Source organism: Pezoporus flaviventris, unplaced genomic scaffold, assembly GCF_033815535.1.
Source record: "Pezoporus flaviventris isolate CSIRO_AGI_PZ_B2104156 unplaced genomic scaffold, CSIRO_AGI_Pfla_v1 ptg000035l, whole genome shotgun sequence".
In the NCBI taxonomy this organism is placed as follows: Eukaryota; Metazoa; Chordata; class Aves; order Psittaciformes; family Psittacidae; genus Pezoporus; species Pezoporus flaviventris.
In genome coordinates, this window is record NW_026892583.1 from 3,205,042 (window position 1) to 3,221,098 (window position 16,057).

At 38.0% G+C, this 16,057-nt stretch overlaps 1 protein-coding gene across 1 annotated transcript in view; it reads left to right on the top strand.

Moving 5' to 3' along the window:
- The first annotated feature begins 297 nt into the window (after nucleotides 1-297).
- MYBPC3 (myosin binding protein C3) overlaps nucleotides 298-16,057 on the top strand; it is a 59,688-nt gene continuing 43,928 nt past the window's right edge. Inside the window, exons 1-8 of the mRNA XM_061462218.1 lie at nucleotides 298-472; nucleotides 8,927-9,193; nucleotides 11,631-11,726; nucleotides 11,988-12,074; nucleotides 12,222-12,370; nucleotides 13,315-13,432; nucleotides 14,683-14,731; nucleotides 15,974-16,018. Coding sequence (XP_061318202.1) covers nucleotides 448-472; nucleotides 8,927-9,193; nucleotides 11,631-11,726; nucleotides 11,988-12,074; nucleotides 12,222-12,370; nucleotides 13,315-13,432; nucleotides 14,683-14,731; nucleotides 15,974-16,018 — 836 coding nt within the window. The 5' untranslated portion in view covers nucleotides 298-447. The remainder of the gene's footprint in view (nucleotides 473-8,926; nucleotides 9,194-11,630; nucleotides 11,727-11,987; nucleotides 12,075-12,221; nucleotides 12,371-13,314; nucleotides 13,433-14,682; nucleotides 14,732-15,973; nucleotides 16,019-16,057) is intronic.

Below are 16,057 nucleotides of genomic sequence, written 5' to 3' on the forward strand. Positions count from 1 at the left end.
CAAGCAGATTCATCATCAGAGTAAGTACAGAACCAACATGCAGGAGATGTAACTATCAGATCTACTCAGTGAATGTGCTGTACACACGGCAGTGTAGGAATTCTTAATGCAAACCATTATGTGAAGCTGGAAAATGTACAGTACATGTGTGCAACATCATACTGTGCTCTGGTTTATACCAGCAGCCCAGTGGTAGCCAGACTTGGGTGGTTTGAGCTCTCTGGCTCCTGGAACTTGGCTATATTTATCACAGCTGATGTAGCCTGTCAAGTGTGTTGATAAGGTGCCGTAGTTGACAACAGTGGGAGATCAAAGGGGAGGAGCAGGATGGGGGCTTCCACCAAGTGTTTCTTTAGGGGGTCTCAAAAGCCCTGCACTCTCATTCCTGTTTAACTTGGACCCTGCTTTCTAGATACACCTGGGAGCTTCTTCAGAAACAAAGTGAAGATGCCAGAGCCTGCAAAGAAAACAGGTAAGGATCAGAACTGACAGACAAAACCTAACAAAGCTCGACAGGAAAAAAATATGAGTAGCTTTTCTACACCAGAGAAATGAGATGGCTTAGTGAAAAAAGAAAAATAGAGAGGAAAAAGATTGTTATTTTATGAGGTTATAAATGCAAGGGATGCTGAGTGATCTCGCAGAGAAGTCAGCAACTACCTTGGTAACCCTTAGCCACAGAATTTTCTCAGGAGACTGTGAATGAGGAAAGAATAGAGATGAAATGCAGTTAATTCTCAGATTCTTTGCATTTCTCATTTCCTTTCCTGGTCACCTTTAGGACTTTGAAAACAGCTTGTACTGTCTCTGCTGGTCAGTTAGGCAGCATAAGCCTCTCCTGCTTCTGTTTGGTTTGTTTGGAATATTTTCCCTGATAATTTTGAGGAAGTGTTATTAGCAAATTGTTTTTGTATTTGTTGTTAGTGAAATCCTTGTGAAAATGAAATCAAATGGCACCTGTTCAGAGTTTATTCCTTCTAGTTCTTCCAGCCAATGACAGTAGAGCTCTAGGGAGAAAAGGAGATATTGTACTGTAAAGAATATATGTGTACTTCTTTTCATTCACCCTCGTCCATCCTTTCCCCTTGAGCCACAAGATAACCAACCGTTTTCAGAGAGCCAAGGTCACAGAGCCCAGTGCAAGTCCTGCCCCGCAAGAAAAACATCAGGAAAGCATTTCAGATTTAGTTCTAATTTAACATTGAGAAATAAGGGATCACTTATAGCCTGCTCACACAGGGAAGAAGGGGAGGACTAGTTTGGGGTATAAGATGCAATGAATCTATCTGTCTTAGGAGAAGGAAGAGAGCCTGGAAAGTAGAGGTAGGGACAGCTGAGGTCAGGATTCCTGTGTGTGGGTAGAGGAAGCTGTCTCAGGAGCACTTTGTGTGCACAGCTAAGCTGGGAAAAAAACTTGTCAGAAGCTGACGTTACAATTGCTTGCCAAGTGCATACATATCCATTGCACAGGGCTGCAGAAAATTGTACTACATCTGGGATTCTTCACTTTTAGAGCTCTCAGTCCACTGATGCCAGTGCACTCTCAGAATCACTGTTACCTGATTGCACAGTACAAGGTGCATGCTTTTTTAACAACATGCAGTTTCCAGAGTTAATAATAACTGCTTATACTTACAGTTTGTGAACAGTCTCCTGTTGGACTAGTCAATGGGAAAGTCTCCCATGGTCACAACAAAAGAAGAACTTGTTAAGAACTTTCATTTTGGCCAAAATATTTGGAATCAGCCACTGCCAGAAGCAGAGCACAAATCCAGCCCTTATCTCCCATTAAGAACTGCAAAGCACTAAAGCACAATTAACTCCAACAAGATTCTTACTATTTCTTCTAGATGATAACTCTAAAGCAACAGTGGTGTCACCAAGCCTTCAATTTTATCACATCTTAAAGCTGCAATTTCTGAAATCAGGTGGAAATAGAATCGTATATAAAAAAGAATAGCAGACTTTATCACAGTAGAGAAAACCTTGAAAATATAAGCTGTAAAAGTTCAATGGTCACCACCAAAATAAGACATTCATAATCATATTTAATTTTGAAGTCACATGATTTTCGAGATTTATTGAAATGTCTAATGCTTGTGATTGACAATGCTGGCAAAAAAAGAAATATGACAAGTAGGCAAAATTTGACAGTATGATCACTGAGGCATTGGGCCTTGATTTGTAATGGTTTAGCTGCCTTTAAGTTGATATTTTTAGCCTCTGTGGATGAAAGGCAAGTGCTCTGTTTGTGAAGATGCCCGCCTATGCTAGCTAATGATGAAGAGAAATCCTATTCCAGTTTATTTCCCCAGAGAAATCTAATAGGTGTCTAATATCATTGGTCCTACACAATCCCTACAAACAAAGCAGCCCAAACACTGTGATTATCACAGCAGGGGGAGGAAAAGCTCTTATCACCCACTCTGATGGAGAAAGAATCAGTCATATGTCCCATAACTTCTAGAGGGGCTCTACTCATTCTCCTAAGAGACATTAATCCCTTTGGTTTTCTATTTCATGTTGTTTATACAGTTCAAGCCATTTCAAGATGGGAAAATGTTGAGTGCAATCACAGGAGGACTGAATAATCATCTGGTGATTCATACTTGGACAAATTACAATTCCTGTTGTCACATATGATACAGTTAGAATACTGAAGAACCTTAAGAGATCTTTTGTCTCTGTTACTGAAATGTAGGCATCTGGTGTATAGATAAAGGAGACTGTTTCATGCCAGAGAATGATCAGACAGATTCTGCCTATATCTGCTGTTTTAACAAACCTTTTAACATGTTAAAACCAAAACAAATCACAAAACATAAACCAGTGAAGTAGATTTTCCAACAGACATTCTTTTACTTTAAACTGTCCAACTAAAACACTTCAGGATGAGGCACTGCCCTATTTATTTACAGAATACCAAAGGAACCAAAGTCGTAGCTTTCCCCTCTCCAAGAGCAACTGGACCTGCAGCAATTTAGCATCAGAGCAAGCAATTAAGCATTGAAAAGCATCACTTGTTGCAGAAACTTTATGTTCTTCTCCCTTTGATTTAAACATTTTGTAGTTGATCTCTGTTCAAAGCTTTTTGGAAAAGCCAAAAGCCAAAGCTTTTTGGAAAGCTTTGATAGCTTCTTTTTTGTTGTGAAAATTCAGAAAGGTTAAAAAAAGCCCCAACCATTTCCCTAACAATATTTTGTGACATTAAGAGGAAACAGCTGACCTTTTAAACACCGAATTTAGTAGATAAATGGGACTTAATGGGAAACGAGTGCATTGCTATATCTGGAAAAGGAGAAGTCTGGTATTACTCACCTTCTCTGAAAATCAGACAATTTTTATTCACATATTTTACAGACTGAGAGGTCTAGATTTTGCAGTTCAGATTAGGAAATTTATCACTGGTCTATAAATAACCTGGCTTGTAAATACACAGAGGCTTTTGGCATTAATAATAATCAATGTTGCATAATGCAGAGTAAACTGTACAATTTCAGTTTCAATATAAACTCATCATTTTGTATTAGCAAGCACCTAGCACAGTAAAGCACTGCTCCATGATAATTTCTATGCATTATAGTAATGCCAATATAAATAGTAATAATTCATGTAGATATCTTTTCCTCTTTTGTTAGTTAAGATTCAGAGCAAACTGAACACTATCATTCCATTTTACAGAAAGTGTGATGGATGCAGAGAGGTGGCCCTGCTTAGTGAAACTATTCCTTGCCTGTTGCTCATGTTACAGGACTTTACAATCTCAGCTGCTGAAGTAGGCAAGGAATGATAAGATTGAGCAGTTCAATAGCTTTTGGATCATGGAATGATTAAGCTTGTAATTGCAAGAAGCCACTTAGGTCCTGACCAAGGAATGCACAGCATCTTTATATAGTTCCTCAGCAAGGAATTTACAAGCTGTGTTACTGAAGTCTGCTTATCCACAGTCTGGCTCTTAACTCAATGGCAGAGCAAATGGTATAAAAGGAAAATTAGATGCCAAGTGTACATATTAAATCAAAGATAAATTTTCAAAATGTAGCCTTAACAAATTAAGGAATTCCAATGGATAATACTACTTTTGTAACATTAAATACATTGACCGGTACTTATTTTAATACCAAATACACAGAATGAGCAGTAAGATACCTCAGCATTGTAAGAGAAAACCTGAGTGTGTTTTCTAATTATACCCATTACAGATTTCTGCTGCAGCTTGTAGCATGTGCATTCAACCAGATGATACATTAGATTTTGCTAAAACATTTATACCTTTACCAGTTTTCATTTCAGAAAGGCAGAAATACCATCTGAAAGCCTTTATCTAACACACACTCTCCCTAACTACTTATCTCCCTCTCCTCATTGTACACATCACAAATAATGAATGCTGAAGAGCTGAAGTCAGAGCCACCACTCTGGAAAGCAGGATGAAGTAAAAAAAAAAAAAAAACAAACCAAAGAAAACCAACCAGCCAAACAAAAAAAAACCAACAAGAAGATTTCTTTCTATCATTTCATTGAGTTAAAATCATTCTTGGGGAATCTACACTTCATCCTCACTTTAATTTCACAAAGTTCACACATACTTTGAAATTCAGTGGGTTTAGGAATAGGTTTTCACCTAATGCTAGTGATTCTTAACAAGCCATGTGATTAAAAGAATGGAGCTATTAATTAAAATTATCCCAGTTATTTCAGGATTATTTTAATATACTCTCCATCTCCATGTTTTCTGCCAATAATCAAATAGGAATGTCTCTGCCGGCTTCTAATTTTTATTCTTATTAGGATAAAATGATACTAAGTAGCTATTACTAATGATTTGATGCTGTACAAAGGCAACAGAAAGCAGGCTCTGCCTCAAAACACTTACAAAATAAAGGGCCAGCATATAGGTAGCTCGAGGAGAGAGCAAAGGAAATAACGATTAGTACGATAGTGACCTGAGTAGTAGCTTAGCTGTCTTCTAGAGTTTTGTATAGGAGAATATGAACAAGTTTTGAAGCAGAATAGTGAACTAGGTTGCTGGTGGATGTTAGAAAGAGATTGCTTCAAAGCAGGTCAGAAAGTAAGGGAGAAAACATGAAAGTGCTATCACGATGATTTAATAAATGGTGGCAGTAGGAAGCCAGAACACTACTTTTGTTATTTTATTTAGGAGAAAAGTGAAGGAAAATACTATTTTTAGAACTTAAATAATTTCATTCTAGTTTAATTTGGCCAAAAGCAAATGTGTTTTATATTTTTTCATCCTCCTGTTTGAAAGACTTTATTAATCAATCACTATCAAAATGCAATCTGATCATGGATCTCAGAACAGAGCTTTCTGTTGAAGCTGTAGCTCATGCAATATACATAACTGTACAGCTGATGTGTACATTGTCAGGTGTTACAAGACTTTTAAAGGATGGGTGCTGCAAGCAAGTTGTGGTAGCAGCAGCATTAGCCACCACAAAGTTTTCTGCAAGACTGCAGACCGCATGCAGCCTGCTTCCTGTTCTGCCTGGGGTAGAAACTTGCTGGTTTACATTGCTCAGAAATTATATGAAGTTCTTTGCATTACAGAAGCTAGAAGTCATTAGGAATGTCAGGGATCTCAGAAGTGAAGTGTTGAAAAGTGCCTCCAGCCCCATTTTCTTTCATTAGCTCCACATAACTCTTCTCTCCCCATGTTAAACTCTCCACAGCAATTCCAATTCCATCCTCACAAAACACACACACACACAGAGAATACTTCTCACGCTCCCTCCCTTCAATAATTCCTGTCATCATCAGCACTGGTAACTCATTCTCCAGAATTGCTATAGAATGTTAGTACTAATGTCACCTTCCTCTCCCTTTGTGCTGGGTGGCTTAGAATTTACTGGAAAGCAGAGAGTTGTCAAAGTGGGTGGCAGAGGACATGGCCTACTCAGTCATCAGGTGTCTCAGCCCAATGGCATGTTCAACAGGGAATCTGGATAAACGTGTGATAGTGCCTGACAGGCACAAGAGCTACAAGACATTCCACAACATCACATGAAAGGTGTCGCAGTCACTGGGTTTTCCACAGCCTGATGGTGGTGGTCGTATCAAAGAGTGTTTTGAGTATGGGATGTATATATGGAACCCAGAGGGGAGTATCTGGGTAGAAGCCAAATGTTGAAGTGCGAGATTGCCAAATGGGTAGTGTGTTTCTGATAAAAGCAGGCAAAAGTGAGGTTTTCATATAGACAAGAAGTTTAGAATGGTAGTGTTTAGAAACATTCCAAATGAAGAAATGGCTGGATTAGTTGGAGTAACTGCACAAGAAACAAAACCAAGTTTTTGCTGCTGGTGAACTTGGATTTATGTGTTACTTAAAGTAGCAGCCACAATGAAGGAAAGTGGGAATACCTGACCTCTCACTTCTCTTTCTTCTATTAAGCAGCTCATTTTTCCTGCAGAAGGAAGATTGATGGCATTCTCTTCACATGCTTGTTCAGCAAACTCTCTCCTGCAGCAATGAAATTTCCTGTAAAATCTCCAGCTGTACATTGCTACTCTTCCTTTACAAATATAGAGAGTGAAAGACGAAAGGGAACACAGATGGACTCAGACACACACTGCATTGGACACTGTCACTCACTGACTCTGAACCTCGAGTGCAGGAAAATGACTCTTAAGAGTGCCTTTTCCCTGTGAAAAAGTGGGTTCTTAACGATTGCTCTAGCAGACCTTTGTTCCCATGGGGAGGATTTTGGGGCTTTCCCATTTTACGCATTAGAAGTATTCAAAATAATTTTGAGTTGGAACTGAAATTAGTCTTTTGGCAGGAAAGGGAGAGAGGAAAGATAAAAAAGACAAGAAGACCTACTTGCAACTTCTACATATGTATTTAGATTTCCCAAAATTCAGAAATAGTAGGTGGTGGTGGAGATTTCTCACTGTGCACGTAGTTCTGGTCAACAATCTGTTTCTGTTGAGTCATCTAAAGTAAATGTAAGAAACTTTGCAGTGTGTGCAGCAGATCAGAGAGTTACTTCCAAGTACGCATGTCTTGAAACCCTGCCATTTGTAGGCTGGAATCTTTACAGGCCACATTGCTGTTAAGTAATTAATATATTTATAGATTCTTTTGTGCTAAAATGGAAGAGCAATGATGATAGCACTCGGAGACAAAAAGCATGCTTCTTTGCTGCTTTATCTCTAGCGTCATAGGGAAAGGAGCCAGGCAGTAGGTATTTCAAGAGTGGGTTCCAGAAGAGACCTGGCTCCCCACTGTGCAGTATCCTGGCCACCTTTTGAATTGTGTGCATCAAACCTAATGTCTGCAATAACTCTTCTGCAGTTATACATGATACACTGCATCAAAGTATACCCTGCTGAGGTGCAATACTATATTAAAAGATGTGCAACTCATAACAGGCCCTGGAGCATTACACTGTAGTAGGGAGCAGTACAGTATACACTGCAAATGTGTATATGCAAAATGCATTTACATTTTGTGCATTGCATATACAATGAAAATGCAAATCCACTGAGGTCAATTAATTTATGCAGTCTGAAGACATGCTACAGGAATAGAGAGTTTGTGCAATGATCAGATGGTATTATTAGCAATATAATATTTATACTAGCTAAAGCACCTTCTTGAACATAAAGTTCAGAACCAAAAGTTTAAAGCTAATTATAACCATTGTTGTGGTGTTTGGAAGAGTTCTTGTTGCTGCCCAAGTAGGAGAGACATAGATAATTTGCCACAGAGGTAACATGTATAATTAAATCTGAATAGAATTACTAATAGTTTATAAAAGCCTGGTTAAGGAGGTGTAAGCCAATAAAAAGATGACAAAATGGTGCATGAAAAACATCCAGTGTATGAATCAGAATTTAATTGCTGGTATTTTTATACATGACCATAGATTATGGCAATTCGTGAAAAGAGAACAGATATCAGAAAGACCAGAACATCAGCATAAAATAAAAAACTTGATTAAAGTTGAAGAAATCTAAATAAATAAATCACAGTAAAGAAATTAATAAAATCAGTTACCTTATTGAAATCTAATCTTGAGAAAGATTAGGCTATTAATGGACAACCTCACAATTTATTGCTTGCTTTCCAAAGTCCTATCTGTTGAGCTACTTTGATTACATATGACCTAAACCATCATGTGCTTTATGCTTGCTCACCTTAGATGTTAATAATTTCATTCATTCTTATTATAAGCCTTATAAGTGGTTCTTGACACATAGAGAAAATATTTTGATTGACCTTGTAAGTAATTAGAAAACTAGTTGTTGTAGAGTTCTGTGTAGGCCAGTAGTTTAACTTCTAATGCTGGATTAAACATTTGAATGCAAACCACAGTTCATATTATTTAGCTGGTATAAACTTACAAAGGCCATCACGGGAATGTGCACTAAAATATTGAACAGTCAAAACAGAAAGATTAAAGATGAACCATTCATTCATTGTGCTATATTAGGTCACACGTTACTGCATAAATGGCAATATTGTCAGAGAAACAGATCCTGGTCCTCTTTAACAACTGTATTAAGCAACTGTTAGGACCGAATTAATATTTCTAAATAAAACTGCATGGCAATCATTGTAAACAGTTTGATACATAAGAATACACATCATTCCATGTTGTTGTAGATCAAAACATTCATTCATGAAAAATCAGAGTTCATTTTAAGGGGAAAGAATGAGGAAGATGGACAGGGAGGTAAGTTTGCTATCCATTTTATTTCATGACAATATGGTGAAGATGTGACATCTCAGATACAGAACCCGATAAAGACAATTCACAACTTCTCTGTAGAAAGTGTTGTAATGTATATCTTACATGGGCAGATGGGAGAGCAAGGAGACAGCTGTTGCAGCCACAGCAGCTGACTACACCAGATAGGTCACAACTGCAAACCAGACCTCTGTGAGCCCTCTCTCTTTTTTTAGTGTCTGCATTTACCAAGAAGCCGAAGACAACAGAGGTGACAGCCGGAAGCACAGCTGTGTTTGAAGCAGAGACAGAAAAAGCTGCCGTCAAGGTGAAGTGGCAGCGAGCTGGCACAGAAATTACCGAAAGTGAGAAATATGTCATTAAAGCAGATGGAAACAAGCATTCCCTGACGATCAATAATGTAGGAAAAGAAGATGATGTGACATATGCTGTAATAGCTGGAAGTTCCAAAGTTAAATTTGAACTCAAGGTCAAGGAACCAGGTACGGTGTTTCCTAAGCAATTCTAATTTCATCAGTATTTTCAGTTCCACATGCAACCTTTATGAATGAGGCCTATGGGAATTAGCCTGTCCTAACACTGTCAATTTTCTCTACCAGCGATACATATGTTTCACTCAATTATTTGATGCTATTCATTGACATTAAGCTGAGGAATACATTTCCTGTGGCTAAACCACCCATTTCCAGATATCGGAAGTCCACACAGTGGAGACCACTGAGGAAATCTCAATGTATGTCTAGAATTCTGTCAAGCTTTTCAACTTAACCACTGAGAACTAAAGCAAAGCTACTCTAACCTAACCTGCCCTAAACTAAGATGCTTACACCTTAGGCCTGGCATTTCCATTTTTTTTTTAATTTATTTAAATACAAAAATTGTATTATTACAAGTTATGCTGCAATGTTTTAGGAGCTCATACATTCCACAAAACTGTCTCAAAATCACCTGCTAATAAAAACACGTATTTCAAGAGGGACTTGAATGCAAAGAGTAAGTTTTGTATTATTTGTATATCCCCTACAATTGCTATTTATGCGTTAAAGGAGCAGTTCAATGGGAAATTTGAAAAGCTTCCCCAGACTTTTCCTGGGAAAAAACTATAAAGAGCCAAATTCCCTGGAATTTCCTCATAAAAAATGTCTGAAGATGCTGAGGATAGAAAAATCATTCATTTTTTGCAATATTTTGACCTTCTCAATTCCTTTTTTGCCCCTCCAAAGTGGTCCCCGTTTACCACTTCTGGTATTGTAAGTTTCCATCCTTATTCTGGTGACAAGCCTTACTGAAAAGATATTGGTGAATATTTAACAGGAGATAAGACACCTTGTTCCAGATGAAAAGACACTGCATGACAGGCTAAATCCTAATATGGATTAGGACAATTTAACAGCTGCCAGAACTTATAAAAGTATCATCTTACTGACTGTCTCATCCTAAAAATAAATGGGTACATATTATACTAGTTATATGTTCCTCATTGCCCTGCAGGTAAGTTCCAGGTAGATCCTGCTAATGGCAAACAGCCTACAAATAATGGAATTACTGAATTTGGAAGTGTAATCCTCACCTATAAACAATACACCTCTGACAAGCACACATTCATGATGGAGATAGTAAGATACCAAAGGAGAGATAAGTTTCTTATATACACTATATGTTGATACCTCAAAATAAGCCTTTTGTAAACAGCTACACATCCCAGCTATGGGAGCATCTACATTACATTTGTTAAAATAATGTTTAGTTCTCTGCAGAAAAAATCAAGTTGAAATTTATTTGCCCAAGATCCAATGGGATACCTTCTAACAATAAAAGTGGGATAATTTGACACGTAAGTATTGAAATAATACCAATTTAAAATCACATTCCTTTCTTTCAAGACACAAATACAGTTTAGGTAAAAGGCACACATTTTCTGAGAGTGTGGTTGGCTCATGTTCACATGTTCACTGATACTGTCTTGTTTTTCAGACATTACTAAGATTATATTGTTAAAGAGTTACTGGATCTTCCATTATTATTTTCACACACAAAAATAACTGGAAAAATGGAAATTGTCCCCTAACCTGTCCAGACACAGCCACCTCCCTTTGTGACAGAGGTGCCACTCAAATCAGTCATCACATGGCACAACAGGACCTGAAATCCCTGGGGAAAAACACATTGTAAATAGCTGGGAAAGTGCATGTGGGACTTCAGAGGTAGGTGAGGCCCTTTGGAAGTGGCTCCACTACCTATGGAAAAAAATAATCTTGCTGCAACTGATCTGTTTCAAGAAGTTCTACCTCCCTCCATGGCCCCAGGTGCTCACTCCTACTCCCTTTTCATACATTTCTATGTTCTCCATTGTGCCAAATGCATTTGTCTGAATTTGTCTGGGAGGTCATGTTTTAATTGAGAGGCCAGAAACTTCCATGAGCCAGGGGAGGAAACGATAGATGAATTTATGAAGTACTTTCTCCATATTAATTACTAGGAGTGTCTGGAGCTTTTCTCCACGCTGCACACAGCAGTAGCATCTGGAACATTGCATTCCAACAGCAGTAAAACAAAATCTCATGAAGAAGCAAATTGTTTACAGAAAGAATAATTCCATCATTTTACATTACTTTTTCTATCTAGACCACTGAAGTTAACATCAAATAATAGTGTTACTGATCAGCAGAATTTCTACGCATCAAAACCATAGAATGTAAAAATCCAGGCATCAGTTCTTTCCAAGCTCAGCAAAAGGAAGACCCTCATCCAGCTTCAGTAGGCCTCTTCTGCTTCCAGCACATCCTCTCACTTCTAGAAAGACACAGCTAATTTCTCTGCATTTCCTAACACATATTTAAAGCTGCTTTTGTACAAGATTTCTTCAGAAAGGAAGTAGAGTCACGATTTTCTTTAATCTTGGCTTACATTCATTTCCAGAGAAGAGTGAGACAGTTGCTCCTGTTGAAGCTGCTCCAGCCCCAGCTGCCTCAGAGCCACCTGCGCCACCAGTAGAAAGCAGCCAGAACACAGAAGGTAATAGAGAACTAATGCTGCTACCAAGGCTGGTTTGTTAACAGAAGGGAAGAGCAGAAATAGGGAATCCTTAGGGTCAGTGAGGAAGAGAGAGTAGCTGAAAGCAGACCACTAGTGATGAATGACAGACAATAAAGAATAAGGAATCTCAAAGACAGAGGAAACATATTGAGATATTTTGAAGACAAGAAATTCACTACGTAGGCTGAAACAGAAGCTGATGCAGAAAGGTCCAACTTGTAATTCTGATGTTTATTTCAGTTACACCTACCGGGACTCAACCAGAAGAGCCTCTGGACCCTATTGGGCTCTTTGTGACACGACCCCAGGATGGAGAAGTTACTGTTGGTGAGTAAAAAATGTGAGTCAAGTTATGTGTGTAAATTGTACCTGTTGCTTGACTATTTAGGTTTCCACGTACAGGATGGCAGCAGTGATATAACAGATAAATTAAACACTCTTCGTAATCTTATTTTCACCCACTTCCCTTACAAGGTGGAAACATCACATTCACTGCCAAAGTGGCAGGTGAGAGCCTGCTGAAGAAACCATCAGTGAAATGGTTCAAAGGAAAGTGGGTGGACCTGGGAAGCAAAGTGGGGAAACATCTCCAGCTACATGACAGCTATGATCGAAATAACAAGGTACAGCTGGCAGAGTAAGGTTCTCAGTCTTCTAGATCCTAATCTGGTGAAAATATAAGCAAATGTAGGAATGGTTTGATATTAAGGTACCCAAAGGTGTACACAATGCTATATTTACGCACAGAAGTCTATGTTTTGACTATGCAGACAAGAGACAAGCACTACATACAGACTTTTGCATACCTTATCGATGGTGAAATGAGAAAATGGATGGAGGACACAGGGAGCAAGTTTTGCACTACCTACTGCAGGATTCCCTTCATCTTCCTCTCAAGTAGTATATACTTGTTATATTTAAGAGAAAACTATATATCAGACAGATATTTAAGTATGGACTATCTTGGTTTTAATAGAGCAAGCACTTAGCTACTAGTGTTGGAATTTGTTGTTTTCCTGCATTGTCTAGATTACTTTAAATAGCTGAGTAAGATCCATTTTTGCCACAAGTGTGTTCAAAGATACACAAACAGGAATACAAGAGAGTCTGTACCATGACTTCTCATCCTGTGTGGTATATGAAACACTACTACCCTCTCCTGGATGGAATGGAACAGACTTGCTTACATTAGCCACTCCTTTTGCTGAGTTTTCAAGCGTACGGTATAGACGGTGGAGGCTGTATTTGTTTAATGAAAGCTCTATTCCTGTTTACAATATGACTGCACACACCAGTACACAAGCATAGTTTGCTAATACAGCATTGTATCCTCTGAAAGACCTGTACTGATAATACTCTTTAACTATCCCTACTAAACTGAGGGGGTATTTGTAATTTATATGATAATAATGATTTACACACTCAAGAAGTTCTTAATTCTAAAAGGACACAGAAGCATATTTCACCTGTCATCTGTTTCTCTCCATGACTTAATATGCTGTATTCTCTCTCTATTTCACCATTTCATTTGTGAGCTCATTAATTCTATCATTGGTGCCTGTTCCAGGTGTACACCTTTGAATTGGAAATCATAGAAGCAAACATGACTTTTGCAGGAGGGTACAGATGTGAGGTGTCTACCAAGGACAAGTTTGATAGTTCTAATTTCAACCTGACAGTCAATGGTAAGATGAATTCCTGCCACCTTGTTCCTTCCTTTCATTTTTTTTTCCTTTGTGTATGCCCACCACCAATTATTTCTGGTACATCATAGCTACTAGACACCATAGACCTGAAGAGCTACACGTACACTTACAGAAGCCCACAGATGAGAACTGGGATGGGTTGGCAGCGATACAGAGCATTAGAAGTAACACTGATGTCACTCAAGCCAGAACCATGATGCTTTTAAAGAAAGCAAACAGAAAGATGCAAATCAGCCCAACTTTTCTCTGGCTTTATTCCAGTCTCAGATCCATTCTCTTATGATCTTTAATTCCATTAGAATAATAGAGAGCACCATTCTATTTTGGCAAAAGTTCAGTACTAAAAATGGGTACTTGGAAAAAAAAAAAGAGGAAAATGAAAGATTTAAACATGTGACACTATTACTAATTCCTTTCTTCGCAATAAATTCAAGTCCTGCAGAAGCACCCTGAGATGTAAAATTGTTGTAAGATTAAATGACTTATTTTACATAATACAGGGTGCCACCTTCACAATTGCTCGACTGAAAAGCTTATCAGCAATTGAAAGGGAAGGACATTTTAACAGTGATTTCCCCCTGGTGTGGAAGACTTTACATAAAAGAGTATAAACATGGACCACCTGAAAGAGCTGAATGTTCAGTTTTTCACCAGTTGGCTGTAGGAATCATGACTTAGGAGCTGTGACTGAGAACAGTTTTTCTCCCAGTAGTTGCAGGACACCTATTCGGATCAAGAGAAGTTTAGAACAGGTCACTAAAGTTCTCCCTGTCCAGCATCCTTGCTGGAGTTTCTGTACATACCTAAATATTTCCAGGGATCTATTTTTGCTTTCAGAGTACGGATTATAATTTATTATTAGTAATAATATTCAGTTGATACGCAGTGGTTTTCTCATTAGTGTTTTAATACCCTGTGAAGCCAGTATTGAAACTAATATTTACCAGCAGGAGAACTGACAAAGAAGAGATAAGACAGTTCATCATGTTGCAGGTTATTATAAAGCATGCAACATGAGCTAAGCTACATACGGAACACTGGATGTTGAAAGCTAATTACTGTTTGAAGATGATGCTTCAATCTTTCAATATGTAGTTGATCACAGTTTACAACATAAGACCTTTAGAAAATAAAAAACAGATCTGCAAAGGGAAAGCTTTAGAAATAGCACTGTATTTCTGCATTATTTTGACTTTCCCATTCTTATTCATCACTTTTTGTCACATCAGAAGCACCGATACCTGGAGACTTGGATATTCGTACTGCCTTCCGACGCACGTGAGTGTGTACAGTGGAAACTCATGTAGATCAGATTATATTTCCATGTAGCATTCATTACTTTCTTAGGCAAAGCTAATTAAAAGCACAAAGATAGGGATGTCTACTAAGAAGATATTTCTACTATTAAAATATTACAGAACTTCTAGAAATCATCTAATAGAGTTTAGACTTTGTATTAGCATAACAATCATACGTGTCTTCAATTATTCAGTTGATAGTGTGTAGAATCCTACCAAGAACTTTAGCACTTTATTTTTCAGACCTGTAAAGAGCACTTCAGATGTAGGCCAATAGAGAAGAAAAGATTCTGTGTGGTGCATAGTCTTGATGTGGTCTGGCTTGAGGAACTACATATACCTTAATACAAACATTTGCTAAACAGAAGTGAGGTTTGATGGGAGGTCTGTGAGCAGCATATCACTGATAATATTAATATAAGCCTTTTGAATGTGTTTGTTTTCATGTTCTATAATTATATTAATTTAATTAAGTCAATGATACTATGCCTGTGTAAAAATTCAGATACATGCAGGTCTTAGATATTAAAGACTGCAAGGTATTGAACTGGTGCTGAAAAGGTTGTTCTCCCTCATCTATCATACTGTCTGGATTGATAAATGACTTAATGGAATAACGTTGCCTTCTATTAGCAAAAAAAAAAAAGGCACAACTGGTTGGGTTCTTATTCAGACAATAACCACGTGGTTTTTTCACTGTTGAGTATTTCTTCTCCCTTTGTGTGATTCAGTTTCTCATTTTGTTTTTATGTATCTTTGCAAAATTACTAGACCAAGAATATTCCAACAGAAAACTATTTCTCTAACACAGGACACAAATCATCTATGGCAACTTCTTAAGTTTTTCCCTAGAAGTTCTATTTTTTAATGAATTTTTAGTTTAGTTTTGTTTTCATTTTTAACATTATATTGCAAAGAGCTAAAAAAAGACTCACAGAATTTATCTACAGTCAAATCCATCTACAGGAGGCTGACAAGCCTTGCTGTGATGCCTATTAAACAGAGGACAATCGGTGCATAGCTGCATTGAGTTATTTCACTGCAGTGAAATAAGGCTTCAAGTTTCTCTTCTTGGTAGCACAGCATTTAGAATCAGTTCAGAGGGAGTGCAGTGTGAGCAGCTTCAGGCTGTTCAGATTTTCAGTTTCTGCTGTAAGAATGGAGCCAGATTTTGAAGTGACCTGTTTAAATCTGAAGCTTTCTCTTTGATACCTTCACTCAGGAGCCTAGCAGGAGGGGGGAGACGGATGACTTCAGCCTTCCTCAGGTAGCCACTGTCTGTGTCAGCAGACAAATTCCAGTCTAA